At 39.9% G+C, this 13890-nt stretch overlaps 1 protein-coding gene across 2 annotated transcripts; it reads left to right on the plus strand.

Annotated features, from left to right (window-relative positions):
* The first annotated feature begins 2888 nt into the window (after positions 1–2888).
* LOC121514759 (zinc finger protein 37-like) lies at positions 2889–9841 on the plus strand. 2 transcript variants are annotated; one of them, XM_041795056.1, is made up of 4 exons: positions 2889–3161; positions 4186–4317; positions 6656–6787; positions 7551–9841. In XM_041795056.1, the coding sequence occupies exons 1-4, from the start codon at positions 2984–2986 to the stop codon at positions 9215–9217; spliced, it is 2109 nt and encodes a 702-aa protein (XP_041650990.1). In that variant the 5' UTR covers positions 2889–2983; the 3' UTR covers positions 9218–9841. The 2 variants fall into 2 exon arrangements, with proteins under 2 accessions (XP_041650990.1, XP_041650991.1); XM_041795057.1 differs by lacking the exon at positions 6656–6787.
* The last annotated feature ends 4049 nt before the right edge of the window (positions 9842–13890 follow it).

Consider the following 13890-nt stretch of genomic DNA (forward strand, 5'->3'; position numbering starts at 1 on the left):
TTTGAAAGGGGCGCAACGATACACAAAATTCATGGTTCAGTTCGGTTCGATACGTTTTTGTCACGGCTCGATACTTTTCAATACAAAAACAGAGAAATTTCCATCCTTTTTTCACCTGTTTATTGAAAATGAAATGTATCTGGTGCAGCTGTACCTGACACACGTTCTGTTGTGCAGAACATTTCCACTGAGCTTTCAGCACAGAGCGCCTCGTCAGAAGTTGATAAAATAAATATAAAATTGTGTATTGTTTGATTCAGTGGTCTCGGTTCAGTGCGCACTGTATTGAACGGTTCGATACAGATACATGTATTGTTGCACCCCTAGTATTTGATTATGTTGAAAATGCATCTGGACTTATGCCTTCATAATTGTAGTTTTTAGTGTTTTTCATCTGATTCACTCATTTTTTAAACGAGTGATCTGCAGAGACCTTACATGGTATTTCCAGTAGGTTACATTATATGGAGTAAATACTACTTTCAGGGTCATAGAGACTACAAGGGTTATAAGTCAAGTTTATTCATTTAAATTTCTTTTTTTTTTAGATTCCTTGACCTTTGTAACTATCTCTGCATCATAAAAAAGTTTGGGAACCAAGAAACAGCCAATCCCTGCAGAGCAGAATGCGACAGTGCAGCCAGGTGCATCAGTTTGTTTCTGGAGGTTCACCTGCTGACACAGTTTGATGTTTAGCCAGGGACAGAAATGAACATTTCTATCTGCCTGCAAAAAAACAAAACTTATTTACAAGTTTGAAATAAACTTCAATTCAGAGTTCAAGAAGTTCATAAAATAATTGTAATGTTATTTTGTGTGTCATGTTGGTATTATTAAGGAAGCTCATTTATTTATGGATATCTTTGAGGGCTTGGGGACTGAGACTAACAAAAATAGATCTGTGATGACTAGAACTAGACTGAGACTAACAAAAATAGATCTGTGATGACTAAAACTAGACTAACAAAAATAGATCTGTGATGACTAGAACTAGACTAACAAAAATAGATCTGTGATGACTAGAACTAGACTAACAAAAATAGATCTGTGATGACTAAAACTAGACTAACAAAAATAGATCTGTGATGACTAAAACTAGACTAACAAAAATAGATCTGTGATGACTAAAACTAGACTAACAAAAATAGATCTGTGATGACTAAAACTAGACTAACAAAAATAGATCTGTGATGACTAGAACTAGACTAACAAAAATAGATCTGTGATGACTAAAACTAGACTGAGACTAACAAAAATAGATCTGTGATGACTAGAACTAGACTAACAAAAATAGATCTGTGATGACTAGAACTAGACTAGACTAACAAAAATAGATCTGTGATGACTAAAACTAGACTAACAAAAATAGATCTGTGATGACTAGAACTAGACTGAGACTAACAAAAATAGATCTGTGATGACTAAAACTAGACTAACAAAAATAGATCTGTGATGACTAGAACTAGACTAACAAAAATAGATCTGTGATGACTAAAACTAGACTAACAAAAATAGATCTGTGATGACTAAAACTAGACTAACAAAAATAGATCTGTGATGACTAAAACTAGACTAACAAAAATAGATCTGTGATGACTATAACTAGACTAACAAAAATAGATCTGTGATGACTAAAACTAGACTAACAAAAATAGATCTGTGATGACTAAAACTAGACTAACAAAAATAGATCTGTGATGACTAAAACTAGACTAACAAAAATAGATCTGTGATGACTAAAACTAGACTAACAAAAATAGATCTGTGATGACTAAAACTAGACTGAGACAAAAAAAATAGATCTGTGATGACTAGAACTAGACTGAGACTAACAAAAATAGATCTGTGATGACTAAAACTAGACTGAGACTAACAAAAATAGATCTGTGATGACTAAAACTAGACTGAGACTAACAAAAAAAGATCTGTGATGACTAAAACTAAACTGAGACTAACAAAAATAGATCTGTGATGACTAAAACTAGACTAACAAAAATAGATCTGTGATGACTAGAACTAGACTAAGACTAACAAAAATAGATCTGTGATGACTAAAACTAAACTGAGACTAACAAAAATAGATCTGTGATGACTAAAACTAGACTGAGACTAACAAAAATAGATCTGTGATGACTAAAACTAGACTAACAAAAATAGATCTGTGATGACTAAAACTAGACTGAGACAAAAAAAATAGATCTGTGATGACTAGAACTAGACTGAGACTAACAAAAATAGATCTGTGATGACTAAAACTAGACTGAGACTAACAAAAAAAGATCTGTGATGACTAAAACTAGACTAAGACTAACAAAAAAAGATCTGTGATGACTAAAACTAGACTGAGACTAACAAAAATAGATCTGTGATGACTAAAACTAGACTGAGACTAACAAAAAAAAAATCTGCCTCTCAGCTGTAGAAAGCAGGGACCCCAGGTTTGGCAGAGAACACACTACCATGATTTGGTACCAGATTTAGGCAAGAAAATAAACCAAATTACTGACTAAACTAAAGTCTTAAATGTGAAGACTTTTATGGACTAAAAGTAGACTAAAACTAAAAAGAACAGAAATGACTTAAATGTGACTTAAACTAAAATGCATTTCATTTAAAGACTGAAACTAAAATTTAAAATAGCTGCCAAAATGAACAGTTTCAAAGTGCAATAAAAAAGAAAAGTATACCAGATTACAGTCATTTGAGTGAATGTAATTCGCTACTTCCCACCTCTGTTAATACAAAGAGAAAATAGAAAATAAAGACACAGAAAGAGAGTTATTTCGTAAATCCGTTAGCATAATGAATGAAAAAAAAACGGTTGAAAGCGGAACAAAAGACCGACTAGCTGTCCACTGTCGGAGCTTACTGGTGTGACACAGCGGAAGTAAACAAACAGCAGCAGCGTGTTTAAACGCTAGCCTGGCCCTGTGAAGGCTCCTCTGCAGTCCTAGCTCCGCTTTTTCTGCTTTAATGAAACTACATGAACATGAGTTCGTCTGAGAGTCTGAGAGCGTTTATCAGAGAGAGGCTGGCTGCTGCAGCGGAGGACATTTTTGTAGTTTTTAGGAGAACTATGGCGGAGTATGAGGAGGAGATCGACCGTCAGAGCAGACTGCTGGATATCGCCTGGAAACCTCACATCTACCTGCAGAGAACAGGTGAGGACCAGACTTTAGTCTGGAGGATTAATCCAGAATTCACCTCTGATATCATAGACAAAGATTTTTTAACCTTTATTTAACCAGGAAGTCCCACTGAGATTAGAAATCTCATTTTACAAGAGAGACCTGGCCAAGGTAGCAGCCATGCAAAGTCAAAGTGATATAAAACAGGCACAGATACATGATCCATAAATGATCAATAAAACATTAAAAACAGAGTAACAGCTATTCAGAGAGAGTGGCCTCTCAGTAAAAACAGTGGCATTCCTCCTTTACTGCATTCTTTATCATACTCTCACAATCATTACAGGATATGAGTGTTTTTAACTAGAGGGATTTTGAAGGATGTTCCATGACCATGGTGCATGATGGGAGAACGCCGTTTTGCCCAGATTGTCAAAATAAGCTGAGTAAACACAAGAGACAGGTTTTAATGATGGTTTTATTTATTTAGGGAAAATGCCATCCAAACCTACCTGGTCCTACTGCCCCTCCTTGTTAAATCATGATTGAACTGTGATGAACCACATTTTTATAAAGCTGAGATCAGTCTGACCATCCACACCCAGACCAGATTACTGCTGGATCCAGAAACCCCTGAACTAGAACCGGTCTGACCGTGAAGTAGGCTAAAGATCTCCAACACATCTAAAGAAGTGGCTGACATCTATCAGAAATGGTAACGAAGACATTCCTAGGGCAAAGCTCTTTATTTCTGCTCTTTCTTCAGTGTTTTTGTCCCAGAGCTCTCTCCAGCTCTGTTCATGCGTTATCTCTGATGTCTGTGTTCCTGTGTTAGTGTGTTCTCTGCATTTCACTAAAGAAGTACTAAAAAAAACAGCTGACTAGGGCGCCATGTTGGGGAGGTGCTGCAGCTGCTTCATTCATTCTTATCAGGTTGTAAAGGATTTGCAGACGTCTCAGTTTTTTTGGGACTGGAGTTTGTTGTGCTGTTAATCCAGGGACTGAATGTTTCTCTGCCCCGTGTCAGTGGTGTCAGAATGTCCTTGTGCTCCTCCAGATGTTCCTCAACAAGCCGTGGTTAAAGAGGAGGAGCAGCTCTGTGACCAGGACCAGAACTCCAGTCTGGACCGGGACGATCCAGGACCTCCACCCTTTAAAGAGGAACAGGAGGAACTCTGCAGCCACTCAGGTAGACAGTCTGAGAGATCTTTGTAGCATTTAAGCTAACTGTTGCTAAAATGCTGGCAGCAGTTAACCACAGCAGTGTTAATTTTGGCAGCTATTTTTCATTTTAGTCTAGTTTTAGTCCATAAAAGTCTTCACATTTTAGTCTTTACTTTTAGTCCAAGCATTTATTTTCTTGCCTAAATCTGGTATCAAATCATGGTAGTGTGTTCTCTGTCTAACCTGGGGTCCCTGCTTTCTACAGCTGAGAGGCAGAATAAATACAGATGTGTTGTTTTTGACAGATTTACCCACAGAGGAGAAATATCACAGATTTTAAATGTCAGACGAAAACTACATTACATTTTAGTCTAGTTTTAGTCATCTTGATGAAAACTAAACTTAGTTGTTGTCAGTGTTAGTCTCAGTCTAGTTTTAGTCATCACAGATCTATTTTTGTTAGTCTCAGTCTAGTTTTAGTCATCACAGATCTATTTTTGTTAGTCTCAGTCTAGTTTTAGTCATCACAGATCTATTTTTGTTAGTCTCAGTCTAGTTTTAGTCATCACAGATCTATTTTTGTTAGTCTCAGTCTAGTTTTAGTCATCACAGATCTATTTTTGTTAGTCTAGTTTTAGTCACCACAGATCTATTTTTGTTAGTCTAGTTTTAGTCATCACAGATCTTTTTTTGTTAGTCTTAGTCTAGTTTTAGTCATCACAGATCTATTTTTGTTAGTCTTAGTCTAGTTTTAGTCATCACAGATCTATTTTTGTTAGTCTAGTTTTAGTCATCACAGATCTATTTTTGTTAGTCTCAGTCTAGTTTTAGTCATCACAGATCTATTTTTGTTAGTCTTAGTCTAGTTTTAGTCATCACAGATCTATTTTTGTTAGTCTTAGTCTAGTTTTAGTCATCACAGATCTATTTTTGTTAGTCTCAGTCTAGTTTTAGTCATGAAAACAAAGGCTGTCGACAAATAGTTTTCGTCGATGAAATCAACACTGCTCCAAACCTACATTTATGCTTTTAGAGAGGAAATAAAGCAAAACATGTACGTCCTGAGAGCTGGGCTTTAGTTTGAATGCATTTTTAGTTCCTGGTTCTGGATCAGGAGGACCTGATCAGTTTAAAAGCTCAGCCTCGTCTCTGAACAGGAAGTAGTTTAGACCAAAAATGATGCCCCAAATCTCCTAAAGCTCCTGTTTCTGCAGAAAATCCAGACCTGGATCCGTTTTGGAGCAGCTGTTTAGGCTGAGTGTTGTTGGGGGTCTTCTGTCATTCAGAGGGGGATGGGGGACTCATTCTGATGACAGACCACACGGATTGGTTAAGGCCAAGCATCAACAACATTTACACTAAAAGGTCTGAATGTAGTGAAAAATTTCCTTTAAAAACCACACAAATTCACTCAACTTTCCCAGAAATTACCTCAAATTTCTATGAAGATCCTTCAACTTGTTAAAAGAAAATCCCATAAAAAGTAACCTGAAATTTATCCAAAAATCCCCAAATGTTTCAGGGAAACTTTTTTTATAAAGCCTTGACATTCCAATAAAAGAATCTCCAAAAAATTATGTGTAAGTCTGAAACTTTTCAAGCAAATTCACACAAATTTCAAATTAAATTCCTTAAAATTTGCAAAAATGTGCCCCAAAATTCCATTAAAAAGCAAACAAACAAACAAACAAACAAAAAAAACACAAAGAAAATCCATCAACATTTCCAAGGACCCCCTCCCTAAAATGTACAAATAAATCACAAATCTCAATGAAAATACCTAAAAGTTCCCAAACAATTTCCCCCAAACATCAGAACACATTTCCAAAATTTCCAGGAAAATTAAATTGAAAAAACTCCACTGAGACCCTCCAAAATATAAAAACATGTCCTCAAAATTCCCATGAAAATATTTGAAAACTTCCTAGAAAATTCCTCAAATTTCAAAGCAAATTCTACCAACATTTCAAGCAAATTTCTTAAAGTTTAATAGACATTGTGGACAGTTGTTCCTTAAATTCTGACAGCAGAATTCTGCAGCTAAAGCTCTTTATTTCTGCTCTTTCTTCAGTGTTTTTGTCCCAGAGCTCTCTCCAGCTCTGTTCATGCGTTATCTCTGATGTCTGTGTTCCTGTGTTAGTGTGTTCTCTGCATTTCAATAAAGAAGTACTAAAAAAAAACAGCTGACTAGGGCGCCATGTTGGGGAGGTGCTGCAGCTGCTTCATTCATTCTTATCAGGTTGTAAAGGATTTGCAGACGTCTCAGTTTTTTTGGGACTGGAGTTTGTTGTGCTGTTAATCCAGGGACTGAATGTTTCTCTGCCCCATGTCAGTGGTGTCAGAATGTCCTTGTGCTCCTCCAGATGTTCCTCAACAAGCCGTGGTTAAAGAGGAGGAGCAGCTCTGCGACCAGGACCAGAACTCCAGTCTGGACCGGGACGATCCAGGACCTCCACCCTTTAAAGAGGAACAGGAGGAACTCTGCAGCCACTCAGGTAGACAGTCTGAGAGATCTTTGTAGCATTTAAGCTAACTGTTGCTAAAATGCTGGCAGCAGTTAACCACAGCCTCGGTGGGTCAGTAATCTCTAAAACACTATCTCAGAATGAAATCAGCAGCAGTTATGAATGGAGACCAAAACGAAATAATAAATGAAATAAAAATAATAGATGATAAAATAAAATTTTCCAGAAACATAAAGCTTGTAACTTCAGTTACTGTCACACCTCCCTCTAGAACGCGTGCATGCACCGTGTGTCAGGTTAAATATTGAAATAATTACAGCCAAAACTGAGGTGATCCAAAACAAACCAAAGGTATCTATCTAACCCAGGAGGTTCACTTTTAAGTCTTTTAACTCAGCGTTGTCATTTGTGACAGGAAGTGACGCCGTTCATAAAAACTTCCTCAGAGTCTGTGATGTGGCCCTCAGACTCTATGATGTGGCCCTCAGAGTCTGTGATGTGGCCCTCAGAGTCTGTGATGTGGCCCTCAGACTCTATGATGTGGCCCTCAGAGTCTGTGATGTGGCCCTCAGAGTCTGTGATATGGCCCTCAGAGTCTGTGATGTGGCCCTCAGAGTTTGTGGTGTGTGATGTGGCCCTCAGAGTCTGTGATGTGGCCCTCAGAGTCTGTGATGTGGCCCTCAGAGTCTGTGATGTGGCCCTCAGAGTCTGTGATGTGGCCCTCAGAGTCTGTGATATGGCCCTCAGTGTCAGTGATGTGGCATCTAATACCTTCACTGTGTTCTTCTTCCAGATGTTCCTCATCAACTCGTGTGTAAGGAGGAGGAGGAGCCCTGTGACACCGAGAGGAACTCCAGCCTGTACCAGGAGGATCCAGAACCTCCTTCCTTTAAAGAGGAACAGGAGGAGATGGAGCAGCCGGTACTGAAGCTGGAGAGGGACATGTTCATGTGGACTCATGAGGAGAGAGACCACAGTGAAGAAGAACCAGAGGATGACCATCAACTCCTTCATCACAACTCTCATGATACTGAGAATCAAGATCCTGAAGAAGGGGAGCATGGAGACCCAGTACCGATGAGAGAACCAGAACTAACAACAACATCAGAACTGATGAGAGAACAAGAACCAACGAGAACATCAGAACCAGGACCCGTGAGAACAGCAGAACCAGAACCCGTGAGAACATCAGAACTGATGAGAAAACAAGAACCAACAAGAACATACGAACCAACAAGAGAACCAGAGCCTGCAAGAGGAGTAGGACCAATGAGAACATCAGAGCCAATGAGAGAACCAGAACCAATGCCAACATTAGAACCAATAAGAAAACCGGAACCAATAAATGAACCAGAACACACACGAAAATCAGAACGAACGAGGAAATCACAGTCAACGAGGAAACTAGAACCAAGGAGGAAGTCAGAACCAACAAGGAAACTGGAGCAAGCAAGGACACCAGAACCAGCGTTGAAACGAGAACCAATGAAGAAGTCAGAACCAATGAGGAAACCAGAACAAACGGGGAAACCAGAACTAAAGAGGAAACCAGAACTGACAAGGAAGCCAGACCCAACAAGGACACCAGAACCAACAAGGACACCAGAACAAACGTTGAAACGAGAACCAATGAAGAAGTCAGAACCAATGAGGAAACCACAACAAACAGGGAAACCAAAACTAAAGAGGAAACCAGAACTAAAGAGGAAACCAGAACCAACAAGGTCACCAGAACCAAAGCGAAAAAGAAAAGGTAGGAGAGGAAGAAATGACCAAAATGAGACAGCCGAGACGGACTGTAGTCCTCCACAAGGTCAGGAGTCTCTCCGGTGCGACACCTGTGGTGAAGGTTTTGAGAATACGTCAGAACTAGAGACACATCAGCGAGTCCACGAAGGAAAGAAGGCGCACACCTGTAAGAGCTGTGGGAAATCATTCAGGTACAAGTCAAAGCTGAAGGTGCATGCAAGAACCCACACAGGAGAGAAACCGTACTCCTGTCAAACATGTGGGAAAGACTTCACCTGTAAGGAGTCTTTGAAAACCCACGCCAGGATCCACACAGGTGAGAAGCCGTTTACCTGTGCTACCTGTGGGAAAAAGTTCAGGTTTAAGCAGGTACTAAGAGTCCACACAAGGACCCACACGGGTGAGAAACCGTTCTCCTGCAGCATCTGTGGGCGGGGCTTCTGCCACAGGGAGAATCTGAACAATCACACTCTGGTCCACACAGGTGAGAGGCCCTTTCCCTGCCAGTCATGTGACAAGTCTTTCAGACTCAAAGGTGACTTGAAGATTCACATGCTGACCCACACAGGTGAGAGACCGTACCGCTGCTGCCTCTGTGGGAAGAGCTTCTCTCGTATTACACACTTGAATAGGCACCTCCATATCCATACAGGTGAGAAGCTATTCACCTGTCAACATGCGGCGGGTCTTTCCGAGTTAAGGGCGACTTGACAACTCACGTGAGAAGAGCTCACACAGGTGAGCGGCCACACCTGTGCAGGATGTGCAGGAGAAGAATCTTTAAACAACCACGAGTACGCAGAGATTGATGAGAGAGGGATCTGCTGCCCATCAGATCAGCTGATCTTCATCCTCTTCTTTTTGTTTATTTATTAGATTTAACAGCCGGTAAGGCTGAGCAATTATTTAAGCTTGAATTTCAGTCACTATTTTGGCTTTCCATAATGATAGAGACAGGGTAAACATGGTTGAACCATTACTGCAGGTCCTGTTTTGGTTTTGTCATGTTGTAAATGTTTATTCTATAATTTAATCTTTTTTATTTGTTTGTTAAATTAATGCTGCAGACTTGATCTAATCACAGTCACGATGTCAGGCTGTGCTTTTGTAAAGTTATTTAGACCTTAATCCTGTAAAGGTTTTCTAAAATATCTGCAGAAAAGATGTTCAGCTTACAGCAGTGCCACTACTGACGGACCTGTCCTCATAAAATGAGTTTTTTCATTAAAGTTATTTTGAAAGCAGATCTGTAACTGCAGGTTTTGTATCTTTTATTCTACATAATAATGTGTGTTTAGAGTTGAGAATTATGGGATATCTTTCTGTTGTCTGATATTTCCTTTAACCTGTTAGCCCTAGCCTCTTTTATTAGACTACTGCTCTAAATTACTAGCCCATCTTTAAATGAGTATAACTCTGTAACTACAAGCTCTATTTAAATGATCAAGGTACAATAATGAAGAGGGCAGAAGAAGCCTTTATTTCTGGAAATTTTGATAATTATGGCTTACAGATAAGAAAACACAAAATTCCGTGTCTCAGAAAATTAGAATATTACATAAGATCAATAAAAAAATGGATATTTTCAACAGAAATGTCAGGCTTCTGAAACGCATGTTTATTTCTATGCCTTCAATACTCGGTTCCCACATAGCAAACAGACACCACACCGGATCTGGGACGGAGGTTTCATGAAGTCCATAACGGATCGAGAAAATGGATCCGCATTGGAGTCCACTTGCATGGCACGACTGATCCAGAATGGATCCGGAAAACGGAACTGGTCCAGCTCCGGCCCAGAGCCTAACCGGATCCACCCATGAAGTGACACATCCGATTCTGATCCGTTCATGAATCAGCACATCCGGTCCAGATCCGATTTGGATCTGTTCATGAAGGAACTCATCTGGTTAGGCCTCCGTTTGCATGAATTACTGCATCAATGTGGCGTGGCATGGAGGCGATCAGCCTGTGGCACTGCTCAGGTGTAATGGAAGCCCAGGTTGCTTTGATAGCGGCCTTCATGTCATCTGCATCGTTGGGTCTGGTGTCTCTCATCCTCCATAGATTCTCTATGGGGTTCAGGTCAGAATCAAGCTCAGTAACTCCATGGTCATTGAAGCAGCTTTGGTACCTTTGGCAGTGTGGGCAGGTGCCAAATCCTGCTGGAAAATGAAATCAGCATCTCCATAAGGCTTGTCAGCAGAAGGAAGCATGAAGGTCTCTAAAATGTCCTGGTAGATGGCTGCGTTGACTGTGGACTTCAGAAAACACAGTGGACCAACACCAGCAGATGCCATGGCAGCCCAAATCATCACTGACTGTGGAAACTTCACACTGGACTTCAAGCAACATGGATTCTGGTCCTCTCCACTCTTCCTCCAGACTCTGGGACCTTGATTTCAAAATGACAGCAAAATTTTCTTTCATCTGAAAAGAGGACTTTGGACCACTGAGCAACAGTCCAGTTCTTTTTCTCCACAGCCCAGGTAAGATGCTTCTGACGTTGACTGGTTCAGGAATGGCTTGACAAGAGGCATGCCACATTTGTTGTCCATGTCTATTGGTCCGTGCCTCAGTCCAGCATCAGTCCACTCCTTGTGAAGCTCCCCCAAATTCTTGAATGGACTTTGCTTGACAGTCTCTCAAGGCTGCGGTTCTCCCTTATGCTGGTCCATCTTTTCCTACCACCCTTTTTCCTTCCACTCAACTTTCTATGAATATTCTTGGATACAGCACTCTGTGAACAAACAGGTTCTTTAGCAATGACCTTTGACCTTACCCTCCTTGTGGAGGGTGTCAATGACTGTCTTCTGGACATCTGTCCAGTCTGCAGCCTTTCCCATGATTGTAGATCCTACTGACCCAGACTGAGAGACCACCTAAAGGCTCAGAAAACCTTTGCAGGTGTTTGGAGTTCATTAGCTGATTAGGGTGTGACACCATGACTTTCCAACATTGACTTTTTTGACAATATTCAAATTTTTTGAGACTCTGAATTTTGGGTTTTCATTATCTGTAAGCCATAATCATCAACATTTCAAGAAATAAAGGCTTGAAATACTTCGCTCTATGTGTAATGAGTCTATATAATATATGGGTTTCACTTTCTGAGATGAGTGACAAAAAATATTGAACTTTTTTATGATATTCTAATCTTTTGAGATGCACTAGTATGTTACTGATCAGAGAGAATCAAGTTGGCAAATGATAAAAATAATTTTTGTCTAATTTTTTTTTGCAGTTTTACCATATATATCCCACAGAAATATTGCAGTTGAAGTCCAATAATCTCCACTAGGCCAAAGCACCACATTTTGACATTACATCTTTCAACTTCCATGCCACTAGAGGGTTATCAGGACAAAATAAGAGAGATTTTAGAAACAAAAAATATCTAGTTGAAATCCCCTATTGTGCCATTTGGGCCCAACTTTGCACAATCTCTGCTATTTGAAAAATCTCAGGTATCAAACTTTTTTTTACTCATATGCCATTATAGGTGGTCACTGCATCATGGAATTCCTTTTTTTCCCCTCTCAAATCACCCAGATCTCCATATAGTTCCCTTTCAGAGGATGTCTTACAAAGGAGCTCAAGTTTGATGCCAAGAGGAGCAGATTTATTTTCAATGGCACAAAAAAATCAACACAAAATAAAGTGTAGAAACTAAAAGAAACTGTTGAAACAAATGGAAACTGCACAAACATGACTAGAATTTTCAGTAAAGGCTGGGATTTCCGATGAGACCATGTTTGTGTCTGTAGTACCAGGCACCATCCCATAGGGGGTGGAAGTGTCTGACTACGTAGCACTATGGCTACTTTGATATGTGGTCATTGATTTGAGTCCTTTTTGAGTTGGATGTGGTGTAGGCGAAAATGGTTTATTTGGGCTTATAGCTGAGCTTCTTCTGTTTAATTTGGTGTGTAGCATGACTGTTTTTCTGCTAAAATAGAGAACACAGAGCAAGTTTGTTTGGATCAAGGTGAGCAGGACCAAATTTGATCCCTCTAGGGCTTAAGAGGTTTTAAACAGAAATATGAAGCACAGTGAGATACCTTAAAACAGCAGGACAGATTCTACCGAGGAGAGCGGGGTTCCTTTTTGGTGATGTAGTAGCGCTCTAGAAATGAGGTCCTGAGCGCTAACAGCACTAAAAAAAAGCCAGCTATGGACGTGCAGCCTTACTCTTAATTTTACAGAACTTAGCCCTGTTAGCCTCATTTGTGGACACTTCAAACTTTAATTATTATTGTGCTATATTTGTTTTCTTCATTCATTTATTTCCCATTATTGCTTTTTGAGGATAAATGCATGTGAAGCAGACATGTTTCATAACTGTGATCTCAGCACTACAGACAGCTGACCCCATTCCTTTACATATGCACCATTACCCTTTTGAAATTCTGATATATATTTTTGTCATAATTTTTCCTGTTGTTTTGGTGAGTAAGGTTATTTAAAACTTGAGTAAGCTTCAAACAGGATTCCTTATCCAAAGATAAATATGTTGAAATGTTAACCTGAATATTTATCCCACTTAATTTATTTAAACTTTATTCTGACTTCTTATAGAAACAGGTAACAGCAGCAGATCTGAAGTTTTCAAGCTAACCTCCTGCGTCCCAGTATCTGTGTATGAGGAAGTTACATTTTGGGTTCCCTTCACCAAAAGGGCCTGTTTTAGCGCTGGCAGCGCTTATTTTTAATTCAAGATGTATTTTGGCCATTTATTTGATAGATGAGGACAGTGGATAGAATCGGGAACAGGGACAAGAGCAGGGGAGAGACATGTGGTGAAGGGCCTCAGGCCGGATTCGAACCCCGGCTGTCCACGTACATGGGGCATGCCTTAAACCACTAGGCCACCTGCGCCCCTTATTCTTAATTCCTGACTCATGTAGTCCAGCGAGCTGAGCCCTCAGCCTCAGCCGCTTCTGTCGCAGTGATTAAAGCGCTCTCAGCTAAGAAACGGTTCAACTTTTGGGACAGCGCTGCACTCGATATTGCCACCTCTCCCTCACTTGCCCATTAAAATCAAGAAGGGGCGGGGCTTCTGACAATAGTGGAAGAGAAACGGTTGTTTTCAGGTCTGCAGCTGCTGCCTGTGTAAAGATTTCTGTCCATTGTCTTCTGTCTGATATTTCCTTTAAACAGAAATAAGAAGCACATGGAGCTACTTTAAAACAGCGGGACAGATTCTGAGGAAAGAGGGAATAATTTTTTATATCGGAACAACAATAAACACTGGCGAGGGGCGCTGCTTCTTTTAGGAACATTTCCCAGCCCTCATTTGTATCTGTTGTACATTTAAAGTACAGTTAAAGAAATAAAAAGTAACAGGAGCGCGGCTGTGATTAAACGGATTAGCGTTAATCTGT

Source organism: Cheilinus undulatus, linkage group 9, assembly GCF_018320785.1.
Source record: "Cheilinus undulatus linkage group 9, ASM1832078v1, whole genome shotgun sequence".
Classification (NCBI taxonomy): domain Eukaryota; kingdom Metazoa; phylum Chordata; class Actinopteri; order Labriformes; family Labridae; genus Cheilinus; species Cheilinus undulatus.